This window comes from Folsomia candida, unplaced genomic scaffold, assembly GCF_002217175.1.
Source record: "Folsomia candida strain VU population unplaced genomic scaffold, ASM221717v1 Fcan01_Sc045, whole genome shotgun sequence".
NCBI classification, from domain to species: domain Eukaryota; kingdom Metazoa; phylum Arthropoda; class Collembola; order Entomobryomorpha; family Isotomidae; genus Folsomia; species Folsomia candida.
This window is the reverse complement of record NW_019091237.1, coordinates 54,016-72,235: the sequence shown is the minus strand read 5'-3', so window position 1 is coordinate 72,235 and position 18,220 is coordinate 54,016. Positions and strand designations below refer to the sequence as shown.

Here is an 18,220-nt window from a genome sequence, read left to right as displayed (position 1 = left end):
GAATTTGACAGTTTTCATGTTGAGATCACAGAAATGTGAAAACTGTCAAAATCAGAGCAAAATAGGATTTTTGAAAACATGCCTTTTTTCACGTTTTTCATCCCCTCGAGTGGGTGTGGCGTGGGGGCAAATGCTAGAGACGCAATCAGGCCCTCAAGATCTGAAAATGAGTAGAAGAAGGACCCTGGAATTTCATGGAAAGCGTCTTTTCCATGCAGGTATTTCATCTTGCCCCAGAATCTCAAACGTCCCACGACCCCAATCTTTCACGGAGGTCACGTGGTACGTTTGGCCCCTCCTCATTTGCATGATCACCAATCGGAATATGCCAACGAGGCGAGCTGCGTGCTTTCTCATCTGCCGGCCTCTACTACTCCGGTTTTGCTCTCAGATCCCTCTCACTCGTCTTCCTGCTGCTGTTGCCTCGTGCCCACTTTGATTAACTTTTTATCCTTGGTTCCTACTTTTTGGGCCAAAGTTTAGAATAAAGCAGTTTCGAACGTTTTTTCAATTCCAAAGTCTCGATTTCTACGTCAAATTTACCAAGTTAACGAAAGGTAGAAGAGTCAGAAATAAGAAAAGTTTTGCCTTCTAAAAATTGAGTTAGATCGAAGTAAAAAAAGGGTAAATGATGGTTTAGTGGTTCCTTTTTAAAATCATTTATCATTTCAGGACAACTAGTTTTACCTATTATTCAGTAATTGATTGATTGTAATTTATGCTAATTCTTTGTACGTACAGAACGATGGATTCGAATACTACTGAAAAACTTGAGTTGGCGGTCGACGACAAGGACGTCCCTTCAGGAATCGTCATGGTCGATGTGATGGCGACGGGGAGAGACCGGAAGAAGGTCCCAGCACCGCCGGTATCGTCCTCCAGCAGCAACGATGACGACGGCAAGGAAGAAGAAGAAGAGCCCGCTGACCCAAATATTTATATGGTGGAGGCGATACAGGGTCAGAGGATGGTCCGTGGCAAATTGGAATACTTAGTAAAATGGGAGAATTACCCAAAGTGAGTCAAATAATGATATAATCATTCATTTTGAACTAGGTTTATCATAATGAATTGGTTGATATCGTTTTGGTTTATCTTTATAGGGAGGACAACACTTGGGAGCCGGCTACCGGTCTGTTTTGCTACGATCTTATAGAAGAGTTCCAGAAAACACGTAAACAAAGAAGGGTCAAGCCTGAAGGGAAACGTCGGAAATCCGAAAAGGTGCAGGTATCCGGCAAGACTGGAAGAGAGCATGACTGGAGCCGATTCGAAGAAAGATCGGAAAGAAGGAGGAACTCAGAAAGAAGAAGATAAGCGCGCTGACGAACCAGCCAAGGCGAGTGACAAGAAACCTACCGGATCAACTGAGAAGACGGAGAAGAAAGCGTCCCAAGTTATCGAGAAGAATGACAAGAAAGTTTCCGAACCAGTCGGGAAGACAGAAAAGAAGGGTTCTGAACTTTCTCAAAAGAAAGAGGAAGCCCGTCCCGCTAGGCAAGATGAGCCTCTTCCTGGTCCCTCCCATCGTCTCGACCGAGACCCCCGCCGAGGTTCCTCCTCTCCCAAGAAGAAGGTGGTTACACAAAAATTCCTTACTCATTCTCCATCAACGTCAACATTATTAATTGATTCATTTTTTTACCTTATCGACAGAAGGTAATCAAGATAACGAAGCCGGGTCGGAGCGGGCTGGTAAAAGGTTGGAGGGTGCAGGATATCGTCGCAGTTTGCAAGGAGGAGGGTGCGGATGACGATGCTGATTTCCGCTTCGTCGTGAAATACAAAGAACGCGACGATATGGAGGCGATTCCTCGTCAGGAATGCAACGAAAGGATACCGCACAAGGTCATAAAATTTTACGAGATGAATGTGATATGGGCTCAGATCTTGGAGGACTTATAAACATTAAAACTACCATTGTTAATGATATTATTGTTTTTTATACTTAAAAGTATTATGATTGCGACGCCAATTAGGCAATTTGACTTTGTTAGCGTAGTAAGAGTAGAACTTTGTAGTTGTATCTAGTTAGTGAAACAAATATAGTTTTAAGGAGAAAGCTTCCGGTCTCTGTTTAATGGGGAAGTCATTTTTAAAAATAGTTAATAATTCATATTTTGTTATTGGAACGGTTTTAAACCACTTGTTACTAACAAGTTGTTAGTTAGTTTGGATTGAATTGTTTATTTGAATAAATGAATGCGAGATTGTTTGTTACAATGAAAATATGCTTGTTTGTTTTATAGAGTTTTTCTAGTCAGGCTAAGTCCCCATTTAAGGACCCATAATTGATTGGGTGGCATGATAAGCATACCGGATAGTGGATAAGGTGGCATAAGATAAATATCCATAGTTGGTAGGAGGGTAGAATGATAAGTATACTGATGATTGATGAGGTGGCACAAATACGATTATAGATAAGGTAGTATAAATATAATTGATTAGATAGGCATGAGAAGTATACCGATAATTGATACGATGTTATGCGGCATGATAAGCATCCATAATTGATGCGTCATTCTCACGTTGAGTGACCCATTTTTAGCCCGAGTCAGGGCTTATGTACCCGTCATGTCCGTCTGTCTGTCTGTCTGTCCGTCTGTCTGGTTTGCGATAACTGCCGTTAACCTAATCCGATCGACTTGAGATTTTGCACAAATGTAGTATGGGTCAAATGAGGAGTTAAGTTCGAAGATGGGCGAAATCGGTCAGGTGGTTGACCGGTGGGGGTCATATAGGTGGGTGGGGTATTATGCATCAAAATTTCAAAATTGACGTAGAAAGCTGAAATTAGGTGCAGAGGTTGATAATGATTTCTAATGAAGGAATACAAAGTAAAATTGCAAAAATTTTCATCTGGATGGACCCTAGTGACCCATACCGATTTTTAAAACTTATCCAATCGAACTGAAATTTGATACATAGGTTGTTAATGGCTACTAATGGAAGAATAAGAATTGAAATTGGACACATATTCACCTGGACAGACCCTATGGGGTGACCCATACCAATTTTTCAAATTCGTCAAATCGAGCTGAAATTTGGTAGGCAAGTTGGTAATAGCTCCTAATGAAGTAAAATAAGAAAAATTTTCACCTGGAGGACCTTATTGGGCGACCCAATCAGGTGACCAGGGAAAAAAAATATGTGTGCACCAACAAATGTATACGAACCTAGTCACCCGCGTGGCTGGAATTTGCATATGTTGCGTCTAATATTACTAGGATAATATCCTGAGAGTTTTAGGAAAAACAATACACTCGTTTCATAGTTATGGTCATGGTCAATACTGGTGACCAGCGAGAAAAATATGTGTTGTGCACGAACAAAAGCATATGATCCTAGTCACCCGCATACCTGGAATTTATATATGTTACATTGAATGTTGGTAACATAATATCCTGAAAGTTTTCAGAAAAAATATACACTCGTTTCAAAGTTATGGCCACAGTCGATACTGGTGACCAAGGGAAAAAAATGTGTGCACTAACAAAAATTTAGTGATAGTGGATAAATTTTAGTATATGGGTTACTAAAGGCTCTTAATTGAACAATTCGAAGTTTAAAAAATTTTAATTTGAAAACAGATTTACGCCTGACTCGGGCTATATCAAGTCTGCACTGTAGGTTTTGATCTTGAAGTCAAAAAGTGATTTCGTAATTTCGCTTTCACTGAGAATTTTACGCCGACATGAAAAAGACGACGATGAATATGTAAATGAGGATATGTTAATTACGTATGTACATACACAGTTAATCACTTAGTTATTTAGTTAAATAAGCTTGAATTTTAATCTCTATATTTCCACAGGCTCAAAATACCTTAACCCAACACACAAATAGCTTTCACTTGAAATAATAATAATCAATTAAAAGCATAATTTAATTAATGTATGTTCAACATGATTGAATTTTATCATGATAATTTTAACTTATAATGTCACACGTGGGTTGACCACGTGGATCTAAAACAATGTCGTATTTCCCTTTGCATTGTGGAAATTTGCATGAAAAACTATCTTGAAAACGTGACTCTCCTCCCTGATGATCACCAGTTGGAGCAGAATTGGCCTTGATTGGGGGCCCCCGTGGTCAGCTGCGGGGGGTTGTCCTTCATGAACCGCGTCCAGTCCCACTCGGCGTCCTCCCCGTTGTTGAACAGCTTCCGGTAGAGGCGGCGGAAGAGCGAGCGCAAGTATTTGTAGTCCGGCCCCTCCTCAAAAGCCAGGCCGCGACAGTAGTTCAGATACGTCGCGAACTCCGGGGGGCAGCCCTGCGCCAAAATAAAGGTCACAAAATTGTCATGACATGGAGAAGAAATGTGCTTAAATAATGCATAGTTGTTCTTTATGTAATGACAATTTCAGCAATTCAGTCCACTTTACGGATGTACGTAGGACTCGATGATTCATCGCCAAAGTCGTAAAAATCAGCACAAATTTGTAGAGCAGGTCATTTCCAAGTTTTTAAAAACCAAGAAATGATTAAAAATGTGCTGATTTCGGCCACTTTAGAGCCATCGAGTCCTAAGTTAATCCAAAACAAATGTTTCATTTCGTACGGATTTGCTCCATTTCTTGCACTGTAAAGCAAGAAACGCAAGAAATGTGAGGTGCAAGAAACTGCAAGAAAGTGGGAGAAATACAGCGACGCCATGTATGAAGGAATGCACGTAGTTTCTTGCACCTTGCATTTCTTGCAGGCCAAAATAGACCCCATTCTTGCAACTGGTTACATGCACCGCTGATGAACATTGGCGTGTAACCCGTTGGGAAATCTGGGGACATTAAAAATGTCGGATAGGGATGGGTTTGTATAAGATGCGGACATCCAAAAACCAAGGGGACATTGTCCCTCACGCTTCCCCCGCGGCCACTGCCGCTGAATACCTGGCACAACGTTTCAATCGTGGTGGTGGACTTGACCTCGAAAATCCGTGCGCAGAGGGCCTCCTTGTTCGAGGCGTCGAGGCCAATCCAGGGCAGACCGCGGCGGAGGAAGTAGACCAAAATGTAGCCAATCGACTCCATGTCGTCCCGTCGACTGCGGACAAACACACACGCCACATAATTACTGCGAGGATAAGCAATCAAAGAAAATGGGTGTCAGTTCATAGCATCGCAACCTTCGTCGGATCCCGAGGTGGGCGTTGAGCGAGGTGTACCCCGCCGTCCCGGCGACACCCTGCGTCTTGTTTTGGTTATAGGACAGGTGAAAATATGACGTCCGGTAGACCTCGGCCAGGCCAAAGTCGATCAGAAAGAGCTGCGTGCGTGCATGAAAAAATTGCATGAAAAAGATGCACAATGGAGGTCTCCAAGTGTATGCGATCCGATTTTGGCGAAATTAGTGTGAATCGATGGGAAATTTGGTTAGTATCAAATTTTCGAAAGACACGATCTCCCAATGGGCACGTTTGGCCGAGATATTTGAATCCGAAGAGGAGAAAACGTGCAGTAAAGTCGCCAAAAATTTTACACATCCCCCATTTACTGCGCATTGTCTCCTCTTCGGATGCAAATATAGATATATATTGGCGAAACGGCGAAACGTGCCCATTTGGAGATCGTGTCTTTCGCAAATTTTATACTTATCAAGTTTGTCATTGATTGAGACTAGTTTGCAGGGGTGGGCAAGATACTTTGGTCGTAAGATACGGATGAAGATACTTTCTAAGACGAGATGTAACATACATCTTGTTTAAGTACGTAAGATACAAGATACTTTTTTAAAAATTAAGTAGGCACGATACAAGACATGTATCTTAAGATGAGTACTTTTACATTAGATAAACCAATAATATCCGTACATTAATTAAGCATAATACACACTTAATTAATGTGCCTATAAATATGTAAATACATGACTGTCATGTAATACGCAACGTATGTACATACGAGTACGTACCGTACCCATGAAAATACACTATAAAGTCACATATTTACTCCGTACTGGTATTGATTTGGTAATAATTCCCTATCGGATTGGTTATAGTTTGATTCTGAGTGGTGGTAACGATTTCATTACCACCACATTATAACGATCGATATTACCGATGCTGGTAGAGTCATATACATATGTACTCCGTTTGGTAATGATTCAATACCAGTTGCCTAAGAGTGTACAATATGTATGTAAGTCTAATTGGCATAACATAAAGTAAAAGTTCATCAAACTCTGGTTACAAGTTGATGATCAGATAGTAAGAAATTGACTTAGTTTTTAAAAAGCATCTTTATCTGGTGAACTATCTTAACATACTTTTCTCCCAGGCATGCATATCTAGATAAGGTACTTATCTAGGATCGATACTATAAAAAATACAGGATACTTGTCTGATCAGGAGACGAAGATACAAGATAAAGATACTATCTTGTAGCTTGACCAAGTATCTTGTCCACGTCCAGTCCACCGTTATGCTAATTTGCTCAAAATCGGAGTGCATACTTGCATTATGCAAAAAATTGTGGCCAAATTGTGGCCAAATTGTGGCCAAAAAATTGTTGCAAAAAACTGTGGCGTCACCTTGTTCGCCTTGTCGCCGAGGCCCATGACCATATTGTTGGGTTTGAGGTCGCGATGGATGATGCTGTTGTCGTGGATGAATTGGAGGCGTTCCAACATCTGGTCGGCGAGCAGGAGGATGGTTTGGAGGCTGAACTGACGCCCGCAGATGTTGAAGAGGTCCTCCAACGAGGGGCCGAGCAGGTCCATCACGAGCACGTTGTACTCCCGAGCACGACCAAACCACCTGAAGGGGAATGATTAATTCAATTGACTGATTATGAATGAATGAAAATGAAATTCCTATGAAAATGACTGAAGGATTCTGTCATTTCAGATGAATGACTGTGAATGAATGAATGAAGAGACTTCTCACTTATTTCATTTTAATTCAATTGACTGATTATATGATGAATGATGAATGAATGAAAATGAAATTCCTGTCGCTTGAATGAAAATGAATGTAGGATTTCAGATGAATGACTGTGAATGAATGAAAGGACTTCTCACTCACTTATTTCATTTTTCACTCTATTTATGCCTAAATTAAGCATGTTAAGCGGCTTAATGTGTACATTGCATGAAGTAAGAATGAAGTGAAATGAAATGAATTTGAACGATAATGACTGAACATGAGTGAAAATCTTCCGTGAGAAATCGGGATGACCTACTTTTGAATGAAAACTAACTTTTTGAACGGGTATGGCAATAACTATTAGTCATTTGTAGCCATGAATTTGCACCGGAAACGCTCTTCTTACCGGATTCGTGGAAGCCCATCCGCTCCTTCTAACGCCTCGTACAATTGGTGTTCCCGTAAGAGTTGCGGGTATCGAGACGAGCGTCGCTCCAGCTTGACGGCAACGTTCTGTCGAAATTTCAGAAATGGTCAAATTATTCCATAGTCAACATGCAAATGCATGTTGACCTCTGACCTCTCTGGTGCCCATGTCCATGCCGAGGACGACCTCGCTAAACCCTCCAGACCCGATTCTCGTCGGGGAGACGCGGTACGTCCCACCCACCAAGAAGTGCGAAGAAGCAGGAATACAAGAAATCATGATGCTATTAAAAATCAAATGTGGTACATAAGAGATTTTCATAAATAAAACAGTCCCATTTTGAAATTCACAACTTTGAAATTCAGAGTATGCAAAATGTGGTGGTGAAAACTAGATATGAAAATCGACCCATTTTTCAGGGGTACACAAACAATTCTGCATAAAGTTTTAAAATAATGAAGGGAAATTTTGCCTGTACAAAATTTTCCACCGGAAACATTTAATGCAGATTTTTATAGAAATCTGTACAAAATTTCTGCAGGAAACATAGATAATGCAGATTTTGCAAAAATTTGTAAGGTCGATTTTCATATATACATAGCTTGTATTTATCTATGTAAATATTCCTCCGCCTCAAATTCTTACAAATATTGACGTTATTAACTCAGAAATGTCATGCACTTTTTTTCATACTAATTGTTATATACGACTTTTAAGTTAAGTTTTTTAATGTTGCAAATTTCCGTTTAAAAAATTTGCAAATTACAATTCCACACGATGCAAAATTCTTGCCCTATTATTAAAATGGTATTGATTGATAAAACCACTTTCACACATCATAAAAGAATTGTTGTTCTCCTCAATTCACAATAAAGAACAATCAAAAAATCAAAATATGCTGAATTGTCAACTCAACAATGAATGGATAAAATATTTGAAATTTTTACTTTATAAATACGTAATTGTGTCAAATTAAGGGTTGAAAAAGCATGCAAATGTATAACGTAACTGGTACATAGATAGGTGGACTGGACTGGATTGGACTTTAGCCTGAAAAATTTGGACGCCACGCACCGAGTTCCCGTGAAATGTTGGTGTTAATAATCGGATTCATTATTATTATTGTTATGATTAATGTTATTATTCTGGGAGCCGAGGAGGTTTGTTAAATAACATAACAGTTTCGTTGATTGGCAAGTGATTGCATATGCAAATCTTAAATATGTCCATATGTAAATAAATACATGTCTTAGAAAGATATGCATTTACACTCTTAGGCAACTGGTATTGAAATCTTTAAATTACTACTCATTTAGTTTATAGCTTATTAAAATACTGAAATAAGTAGGTTTGCAAACAAATATGCAGTTTATAATTTCGTATTTTGCAGTTATTTGCAACGTTTCATAATGAGATGAGATATGACATGTGTATCCCATTACATCAAGCTTTTGTTATTACGTCCAATTTAGTACTAATTACAATCATGTATTTAGTTATCACATCCATATTATTTTTGTTAAACACACTGTTAACAATCTGATAGAGTCACAGATATATTCCGCTAAGGTATAGATTAGGTAATAACCTCTTACCGGATTGGTATAGCGATTCGTTTCTGAGTGGTTAATTTTTCATTAACGCAACATTACCAAACGGTAACGATCGTTAATACATATTTGTACTCCGGTCAGTAATAGTTTACTTCCAATTGTGTGTGATCTGAATCGAGGTCAGCATTATTCCCATGGACGTAGTCATCATCCTACGATCGTTTCAATACCGATTTACTGGACATCTCTCCAATTCCATGCGTTATAACATGTAAAGCAAGGAAGCAATGTAATGTTCGTTTAATTTCGCCGTAGTTCACAATACGATACAATGCCAAACATCAATGTGTACACTTTTAAGCAACTGGTATTGAATCATTACCGAACGGAGTACATATATGACTCTACCGGCATCGGTAATATCGATCGTTATAATGTGGTGGTAATGAAATCGGTACCACTCAGAATCAAACTATAACCAATCGGGTAGGTTATTATTACCAAATCAATACCAGTAAGGAGTACATATGTGACTCTACCGGATGCTTCATAGTGTATGAATCACGTCTGAATTAATCGTCACGAACTGAACTAAAATGAATGAAAGTGAATTCGAATGAAAATCTTTGAATTAATTCTTGTCACCCATTTTCATAAGTGCAGGATTAATGAATTGGTACTAAAGACAAATTGAAACCTTTACAAATTCGTGTTATCCATGTTTATTCGACTTTTTACCGTGGTGGTAATACGTATTACACAACTAAATATAATTACTTATTAAAATACATATAATTAACTTTAACAAATATCGATTATCTTAATTACACTTATCAAGTACCGAGAGGAAGAATTCTTTGTTCCCATTTTCATTATAAAAATGATAAGTTTTCATGCTTATGTATAACCTGGAAAATTGGAAGTTCATACATATGAGGTTTTTCATATAAAAAAATAAACCGATTTGTTACCAAATGACCGAATTTACATGAAAACTTTAACATGACGAGTTTCAGTGGATCACTATATTTCCACGAAATTTACAAAATTCCCAAGGTTCAAAACTTTACAGAAATACAGTAAAAGCTGAAAGTTAGCCTTTTTATTTTTCAGCTTATCCAATTTGCTATTGTTCTAGGAATTTATGATATAAACAAAAATTCCATGCAAAAAATCCAAGAATCCATACAAAATTTCCTCTCTACATTGAAACTTAATTGCTTAATTATTACTCATTTAGTTTATAGCTTTTTAACACTTACATAGCTTTGCAAACTAGTATGCAATTTATAATTTTGCATTTTGCAATTAATTTGCAACGTGTCACGATGAGATTTGACATGTGCGTCCCATTTCACTACATTTGTTATTACGAAAAATTTAGAACCATATTTAATTATCACTTATCACATCCATATATTATTTTTGTTAGACACACTGTTAAAAATCTGGTAGAGTCACAAATGTACTCCGATAAGGTATAGATTTGGTAATAACTTTTTACCGGATTGGTAGTGATTCGTTTCTGAGTGGTTAATTTTTCATTACCGCAACATTACCAAGCGATAATGAACGTTAATCCATATCACTGTAAAGCATCCGGTAGAGTCACATATGTACTCCGTACTGGTATTGATTTGGTAATAATTCCCTCCCGATTGGTTTTAGTTTAATTCTGATTGTGAGTGGTAACGATTTTCATTACCATCACATTACTACTACGCCGTAACGATCCATTCGATATTACCGATGCTTGTAGAGTCATATATGTACTCCGTTCGGTAATGATTCAATACCAGTTGCTTAAGATTGTACACATTTAAGTTTAGCATTGTATCGTATTGTGAACTACGGCGAAATTTAACGAACATTACATTGCTTTCATGCTTTTCTTGTTATAATGAATTGGAGAAATGTCCAGTAAATCGGTAATGAAACGATCGTAGGATGATGACCACGTGCATGGGAATAATGCTGACCCCGACTCAGATCAAGCACAATTGGTATTAAATCGTGTACAAAGTCATATATCTATAGGTACTTCGGTCAGTAATAGTTTAACACCAGTTTTCTAAAAGTGTCGATAAGCAACGTAGATTAGCAAGCCTTGGTCGGGTATTGAAAATTATGCAACGAGATGTGCAGACAGAGCCGGATTCTGATCCTGCATTTGCTTTCTGATCGTTAAATTTCGCCATAATTCACCGCATACGATACAATGCTAAACATAAATGGTATGAATACAGTGGGGACATTAACACTGTAGGATGGACGGGTTTGTATAAGATGGAGAGATGATGCGGACATCGAACAATGGTGGGGACATTGTCCCCATGCAGTGGTATGAAGAAGCTCTGAATTCATCGTCACGAACTGAACCAAAGTGTATAATTATCAACATTTAACGATCCGATATTCTGGTCTGAAAATGAATTATGTGAAGTTGTAATTAGAGTATTGTGTTTAGTCGAGTCGAGTGATATTAATTAAATAATTAATTTCTGTGTCCGGTAATGAACTAATTATGCATTCGGTAATAAGTTATACTCTGAAAGTAAATAAGAATGGAAATCTTTGAATTAATTCATGTCACCCATTTTCATAAATGCAGCATTAATTAAGAAGGAATGAATTGGCACCAAAGACAAATTGAAACCTTTACAAATTCGTGTTATCCATGTTTATGCGACTTTTTATCGTGGTGGTAATATGGATTACACAAGTAGAAGTAATTACTTATTCAAATACATATAATTAACTTTAACAAATATCGATTATCTTAATTACACTTATTAAGTCAGACCGTCATTCAGCCCTTATCCGTAACTTCTTGTTTCCTACTTTCGTTACAAAAATGATAAGTTTTCATGCATACGTAAAACCTGGAAAATTGGAAGTTCACACGTATGAACTTTTTCATATAAAAAAATAAACCGATTTGTTAACAAATCAATTTGCATGAAAACTTTAACGTGACGAGTTTCAGTGGATCAAGGTATTTGCACACGCAAAATTCCCAAGGTTCGAAACTTTACAGAAATACAGTTAAAGCTGAAAATTAGCCTTTTTATTTTTCATATTATCCAATTTTCTCGTGTTTTAGGAATTTACGATATAAAATCTCATGCAAAAAATCCAAGAATCCATGCAAAATTTCCTCCTCTCTACATTGAAATCTTCATTACTACATTATTACTCATTTAGTTTATAGCTGTTTAATACTTACATAAGTACATAGATTTGCAAACAAGTATGCAATTTATAATTTTGCATTTTGCAATTAATTTGCAACGTGTCACGATGAAATGAGAGATGACATGTGTGTCTTGTTACATCAAACTTTTGTTCTTACGTTAAATTGTGTACTAATTATAATCATATATTTAATTATCATTTGTCACATCCATCTTATTTTTGTTAAATACAGTGTTAGAAACCTGGTAGAGTCACATATGTACTCCGCTAGGTGTAGATTTGGTAATAACTTTTTACCGGATTGGTGGTGACCTGTGTCTGATTGGTTAATTTACCGTAAACATTACCACACGGTAATGATCGTTAATACATATATAGCTTACATATGTAGAGTCAAATATGTATGTACTCCGGTCAGTAATAGTTTACTACCAATTGTGTTTGATCTGAATCGAGGTCACCATTATTCCCATGGACGTGGTCATCATGCTACCATCGTCTCATTACCTGTTTACTGGACATCTCTCCAATTCCATACGTTGTAATTTGCAAAGCAAGGAAGCAATGTAATGAATCACAATCAGACTGATCCAGATTTCTTTTGATAAACAGATTACACTAATAAGGATTTCTTCAATACCAGTTTTCTAAGAGTGTATGTAGATAAGCAACGTAGATAAGCCAGCCTTGGTCGGGTATCGAAAATTTTGCTTTGAGATGCGATTCTGTTCCTGCAATTGTTCTGCGATAAGGTTAATTAATTTCGCCATAATTCACAATGCCATTACGCCTTCGCCATTAAGATGCATGCTGTAGCGTTGTATGTTTATAAACATAAAATGTATGTGTACATTCTTATGCAACTGTTATTGAATCATTACCGAACGGAGTACATATACGACTCTACCAGCATCGGTAATATCGATTGTTACGGCGTCGTAGTAATGTGGTGGTAATGAAATCGTTACCACTCAGAATCAAACTATAACCAATCCGGTAGGGAATTATTACCAAATCAATACCAGCACGGAGTACATAGATATGTGACTCTATCCGATGCTTTACTTAAATGTCCGATTGGAAGAAGATGCATGTTTTTAATTCGACTGTTAAACAATGTGAGGAAATTAGTTAACTAACTTGAATTAAGTTATGAATATGACATAGATAATTATGTGATATGCGTTTTTCATGAAAAATGTGATGAATTATTAAATGCTAAATAATGTTTCTGGAAATTGAAAAGTATGATTTTATATATGCAAATATGAACACCTAGTTTGTCACTAACTTAGAAAATACCAGAAAATGCTGTTATGCAAGGTACACATGTACGTATTTAGAAACACGCCTGAAATATGTGAGATTTCCATGCAGAATTTTTCATAATTGATAATAAATTACCATTTTTCTAAGTTATCGATGTAGTAAATGTATGACATAATTAATCAATTTGTAAACGAGACACTTTGCAATTTAATGTAATTATGCAAAATATATTGTTCAAATATATTCAACTTTTCGAATTTCTACTACACGCATTCATATATAAATTGCTTCTGAACAATGACATGGTTCATTTCATTCATATTAATTTAACATTCATGTGATGATATATGGCTCATAATAATTTAAGTTTAACATTCAACCAAGTTTTTTTAAAATAGATATTATAAAAATACTTGATAACAAAGATTGATTGCATCCCCGATCATAATATTCCACGCATTTCAAGGTTTTTGTACTTGGGGGGTTGTTTCGGGGGATTAATTCGATGCTAATATAGTTTATTCGAATTAAAAATTGGAGAAATCGAAAAATTGAAGCTCTATTTTTAATTTGTAAATTTTGATAACGTTAAATTTTTTAGATTTCTCTAAGTCCGGAGTCTTTTTTACTTTTTTTATTAAAAATTCGAATAAACTGACACAACTTGCATCGAGTTAATCCCCCAGTAACCCCTTCCCCCCAAGTGCAAAAACCTTGCCTTCATTTCTCTTCCACCCCACGAATTGGTGTGATGTCTGGTGATGACAGGATTGAGCGTCGCCTCCGCCACCCGTCCGATCCACAGCCGCCCTCGTCCTCCAGATCGTCGTTGCCATCACGGGACGTCGGGGTGCAGAAGTCCCGCCGTCCAGCGCCAAAGTATGCGGACTTGGAGACGTTGACATTGTCTGGAGTGCAGAAGGAGGATGACTCGTCGGAATTCTTGGTGCGAAGTGGGGATGCAAGGAGACGCATTGGTCCAAGAGGGTCTTCAATTGGGTACCGTGGTGGAGGTGAATTCTCAGCCTGGAGGGGGAATAAATATGTAAATCAGTATTTCGGGTGTAATAAGGGTGTAATAAGTAATTATTTGAAAGAAATAATGGAAAGAAAGTGGTTTTTTGTAGGTATTTTTGACCTATAAGCAGAGTCTTGGGATTAACGAAAGTGGGATTAATGATTAGGATTACGGATTGATTTTAAAAAATTCGGGATTGAGGATTGAGATTAGGGATTAAATTAACTCGGGATTAAAATTAATTCGGGATTAAATCTCTCAAGTCATTCAATGGGATTAGGGATTAGGATTAATTTAGTCCGATTTTAATCCCGGAATGGGATTAAAGTCGTGTTTATCGTCGATCACATTTATATCTAGTTAATGTTTCTGATGTCTTAATTAAATTGTTTTATAAGTCTTAACAGTGCGATTGAATTTGAATAACCTAATGACCATATAAATAATGACCTAAAGTGTGAGTTGTCGCTTAAGTGACTTAAGTCCAGTCTCCATTTGATTAACATTCAAGTGTGAATGAGTGGGCATTACCACTGGCCACTCTAGGTTATTATTATACGGCCACAAGAATATGAAGTGTACAGATGAGTGACATAAAATAAGTTTACTTAGTCATCAGTGAACTAAAATCAACTTTAACAGATGAAGTCTTATCAAATGTTTTTAAATACATGAACTATTTGTTTAATAATATCGAATTTTTGTTTGTGAAATACAACGATGGAATTTCGATAGTTATGGCCCATAACTTATGGGAAACATATTTTTAATTGAAACAAAAGGAGAACTGGCAAAGTCTCTGAGAATTTTCAGCAGGTGGAGCTGATTTAATCCCATTTTAATCCCAAACTTGGATTAAGATTAATCAATGCGCTCCGGGATTAGGATTAGGGATTAATTATTTTTTCAAAACTTTTTGGGATTGAGGATTAGGGATTAAAAGTCAAAACTTGCGGATTGGGATTAAGGATCAATTAATCCCCAATCCCAATCTCAATCCTCAATCCGTAATCCCGGATTAAGAAGGCATATACGTTGAAAAAATCTCATAACTAAAAGACAGAGACGACGGTTGCGTCTCCTTGTGTGCCGAGAGATTTTTTGCTAATGAGGGGGGGCGGGGCGAAGAGAGCAGCTGATTTTCATGTAAACAATGCAGGCAGTTGCATGTAAAAAGTTGCTTTGGGTTTTGAGAGTGACCGTTCCCACTCTCCAAACGGGGCATCGCGAACCAGAAAAGGAGAAAAATTTCGACTAAAACTTCTAATTTGCAGCTAATACAAAATGGATTGATTTCGTTTTGGTGGCAATAAATTCCCAAGTTTGTGCTTTACAATTGCCATGTTGCATAAATTCCATAATAAATCTCAGAGAAAAGTATTGAACTGAAACATGGACTCATATCATGTTTCAGTCCAATACTTTTCACCGAGATTTATTATGGAATTTATGCAACATGGCAATTGTAAAGCACAAACTTGGGAATTTATTGCCACCAAAACGAAATCAATCCATTTTGTATTAGCTGCAAATTAGAAGTCTTAGTGACAAAAATCATTTACATTACTGGTAAGTGGCGAGGAGAAAAAGTCAACTCGCTCACTAGGATGCCCAGACTGTTCCCTAACTCAAACTTTAACCAGACTCTGCCTATAAGAAATGCAAGGCGCAAGAAACTACTCCCTTCCGATGGTACATGGCTAGATTGCAGACTTGGCCAAATTAGTAATTGAAAATTACAAAATATTAATTGTAATATAAATTACTTCAGTCGAAAAATGTAATTATAATTGAATGATTACAGAGTTGTTAGTTCAGTACATTGTTAAAAGTGAACAAGCATTGAAATTATTTTAATATTAAATGATGAATGTTCATTAAAAAATATCTAAACCGCAATTGGTATAATTAAATTTTGAATTGTCTTGACTAATTGTATCTGAAGCAATGCTGTGATTGTAATTTTACAATCACAACATTGCTTCAATTACAAGTTATAATTTGTAATTTGACTTTCAAGAAAGGCCAGCTTTGCTAGATTGCACATATTTTTTGCAGTTTCTTGCACCTTGTATTTCTTGCTTTGCAGTGTAAGAAAGGAAACAAACACTTTTCTAAATATTCGATAAGTCAGATAGTATTCAAATTTCATAATTATAATTTATGTACATACATCTGCAAAAGACAAGTCGAGTCGTCGCCTCGCATTCATTTGAAAAGACCGAAACGATTTCGATGACGTTTGAGAACTTTCATCTACTTCAAAATCCCAGAGATGCTCGTCATTATTTGGAAGTGACTTTGATAACGTTTCTGAACAGCAATCAACCTGATATTGGTTTAGAATTAGTTAACTTTAGATGATAACAAAATCATTAATTGTAACAATTATCCACCATATTGAAGTATGGTCCCAACACGGCCGCGACTTGTTCGGGCAGGTCACCCGGTGGCAGGGAGAGGACCGTATTCGTCCAACTGTTCATCGAAATTGCCGCACAACTTTGACGTCGTCGTCGTGGTCCCGGAGGTGTCGAACCCAACAGATTTGCGGTTGGGTTGCGAACAATGCCATCTGGTGTGGGAGCGATTGGTCCCCCGTTGAAGAAATCGGTGATATCTTGCTGAGCCTGGGCTTCTTGTAGGGCATCCACAGGGTACGGATTGGTATGAGATGATGGCGAATCTTCTAATGACTTTGGGAACAATTCCGCCATTTCGTTGATCGTCCAGCCTTGGAATTCCTTGGGCGTCGTGGGGGTGGACGTCAGGAAGACAGACGGTGACAAGATAGACGATTTCAAATTACGGAGACAAAATGGTTCGAAGGGGTTCACTCTGGAAAAATAGAACGAAGAAATCAATCAATCAAAATGAATAATTATTGATTTCGTACATTCCACAATACAAAAATGACACCTTGCTTAAAGGTACCCTTATACTTCCCCCTTTGTTAACTTGCGCCCTAGTTAAATCATAACATTGGCGCAAGTTACTAAAGTATAAACTCATTATTGAACTCAAAATATATCACATCACACATTCCACAATACGAAAAAAGGTCTAAAGAAAGATGCCTTTATACTTGACTCCTTGCTAACTTGTGCCCTAGTTAAACCTTCACATTATTGGCGCAAGCCACCAAATCAGTCAAGTATTTATTTATAAACCCTCCATCCGATAACCCCTTACCTCTCCGTACTACCCATCATCCCCACATCACTGCGCCCCGCACTGCTGCTCGCCATCGATGAATTGCTTCGATAAGACATCGGCGTCGACATGTACACGACGTTATCTTCTTGTTCTTCCTCCACCACCACCGTCATCTCGCTCTTCCTCCGCTTGACCGGCGGAACTGAGGGAGACGAACAATCTTCCTCCTCTTCCTCCCCCTCTCGTGGCGAAGATAACCCTCCAGATTCCGACACCCCAGACATATTCATTTCACCACTTCCTCTCTTCTCCATATTTATAAATTTATTTTAATTTATTTATTTAAAGTTCCTATTTCAATTATTTATCAGAGATCATCAAGCGAGATCACAGAGTTTTGAACACAGTAAATTTGAACTCTTGTTGATTTTGGCCGGCGATCTACTACCCTTACACCTTACTAATGACTATTATACTACAATTAATTAATTAATTACTGATTGACATGATATTTACAGTAGTAAATTAATTAATCAATCAATTAATTTCTAAATAACGGATCACAGAAAATTTATTTATCTGCCTGTCTTGGCAGCAGAACTCTCTTCCTCCATCCAACCAACCAAACCACCACCGCAAACTGACACCGACTTCTTCTTTCTGGACACCGACTACTTTTTGAGACGAAAATCTCACCTTTTTGTGTCAACCTACCCCAGAAAAAGCCCCCCCCCACACAT

General features: G+C 37.5%; 3 protein-coding genes across 6 annotated transcripts; 1 reads left to right on the top strand and 2 right to left on the bottom strand.

The window, feature by feature from the left end:
* Nucleotides 1-1,255: 1,255 nt before the first annotated feature.
* Nucleotides 1,256-2,229, top strand: LOC110861728 (heterochromatin protein 1). Its single transcript, XM_022110852.1, has 2 exons — nucleotides 1,256-1,576; nucleotides 1,657-2,229. The coding sequence occupies exons 1-2, from the start codon at nucleotides 1,256-1,258 to the stop codon at nucleotides 1,903-1,905; spliced, it is 570 nt and encodes a 189-aa protein (XP_021966544.1). The 3' UTR covers nucleotides 1,906-2,229.
* Nucleotides 2,230-3,824: 1,595 nt separating this feature from the next.
* On the bottom strand, nucleotides 3,825-7,568 carry LOC110861727 (casein kinase I). Its single transcript, XM_022110851.2, has 6 exons — nucleotides 7,443-7,568; nucleotides 7,269-7,375; nucleotides 6,529-6,754; nucleotides 5,129-5,268; nucleotides 4,893-5,046; nucleotides 3,825-4,276 (listed from the first exon to the last, which is right to left on the bottom strand). Exons 1-6 carry the CDS (start codon nucleotides 7,566-7,568, stop codon nucleotides 4,052-4,054), a joined length of 978 nt encoding a protein of 325 aa, XP_021966543.1. The 3' UTR covers nucleotides 3,825-4,051.
* A 5,944-nt stretch (nucleotides 7,569-13,512) lies between these two features.
* Nucleotides 13,513-18,133, bottom strand: LOC110861831. Of its 4 annotated transcripts, none has more exons than XR_002549093.2 (5): nucleotides 17,517-18,133; nucleotides 16,721-17,162; nucleotides 16,498-16,653; nucleotides 13,966-14,332; nucleotides 13,513-13,781 (listed from the first exon to the last, which is right to left on the bottom strand). XR_002549093.2 is itself a non-coding variant. In XM_035844972.1 (5 exons), exons 1-4 carry the CDS (start codon nucleotides 17,792-17,794, stop codon nucleotides 14,027-14,029), a joined length of 1,182 nt encoding a protein of 393 aa, XP_035700865.1. In that variant the 5' UTR covers nucleotides 17,795-18,133; the 3' UTR covers nucleotides 13,513-13,749; nucleotides 14,020-14,026. The 4 variants fall into 4 exon arrangements, 3 of the variants coding, with proteins under 3 accessions (XP_035700865.1, XP_035700863.1, XP_035700864.1); XM_035844972.1 differs by having other exon boundaries at nucleotides 13,513-13,749; nucleotides 14,020-14,332; XM_035844970.1 differs by having other exon boundaries at nucleotides 14,025-14,332.
* Nucleotides 18,134-18,220: the final 87 nt, after the last annotated feature.

Excerpts from the sequence above, each read along its gene's own strand:
- LOC110861728 (XM_022110852.1), top strand. The coding sequence starts at position 1,256 with ATGACTGGAGCCGATTCGAAGAAAGATCGGAAAGAAGGAGGAACTCAG. Across the intron at positions 1,577-1,656 it reads CCTCCTCTCCCAAGAAGAAG|AAGGTAATCAAGATAACGAA; the intron begins GTGGTTACACAA and ends CCTTATCGACAG.
- LOC110861727 (XM_022110851.2), bottom strand. The coding sequence starts at position 7,568 with ATGATTTCTTGTATTCCTGCTTCTTCGCACTTCTTGGTGGGTGGGACG. Across the intron at positions 6,755-7,268 it reads GATGGGCTTCCACGAATCCG|GTGGTTTGGTCGTGCTCGGG; the intron begins GTAAGAAGAGCG and ends ATTCCCCTTCAG. Across the intron at positions 5,269-6,528 it reads TCGGCGACAAGGCGAACAAG|CTCTTTCTGATCGACTTTGG; the intron begins GTGACGCCACAG and ends GCACGCACGCAG.
- LOC110861831 (XM_035844972.1), bottom strand. The coding sequence starts at position 17,794 with ATGGAGAAGAGAGGAAGTGGTGAAATGAATATGTCTGGGGTGTCGGAA. Across the intron at positions 16,654-16,720 it reads TGGGACCATACTTCAATATG|GTTGATTGCTGTTCAGAAAC; the intron begins GTGGATAATTGT and ends AACCAATATCAG. Across the intron at positions 14,333-16,497 it reads TCGACTTGTCTTTTGCAGAT|GCTGAGAATTCACCTCCACC; the intron begins GTATGTACATAA and ends TTCCCCCTCCAG.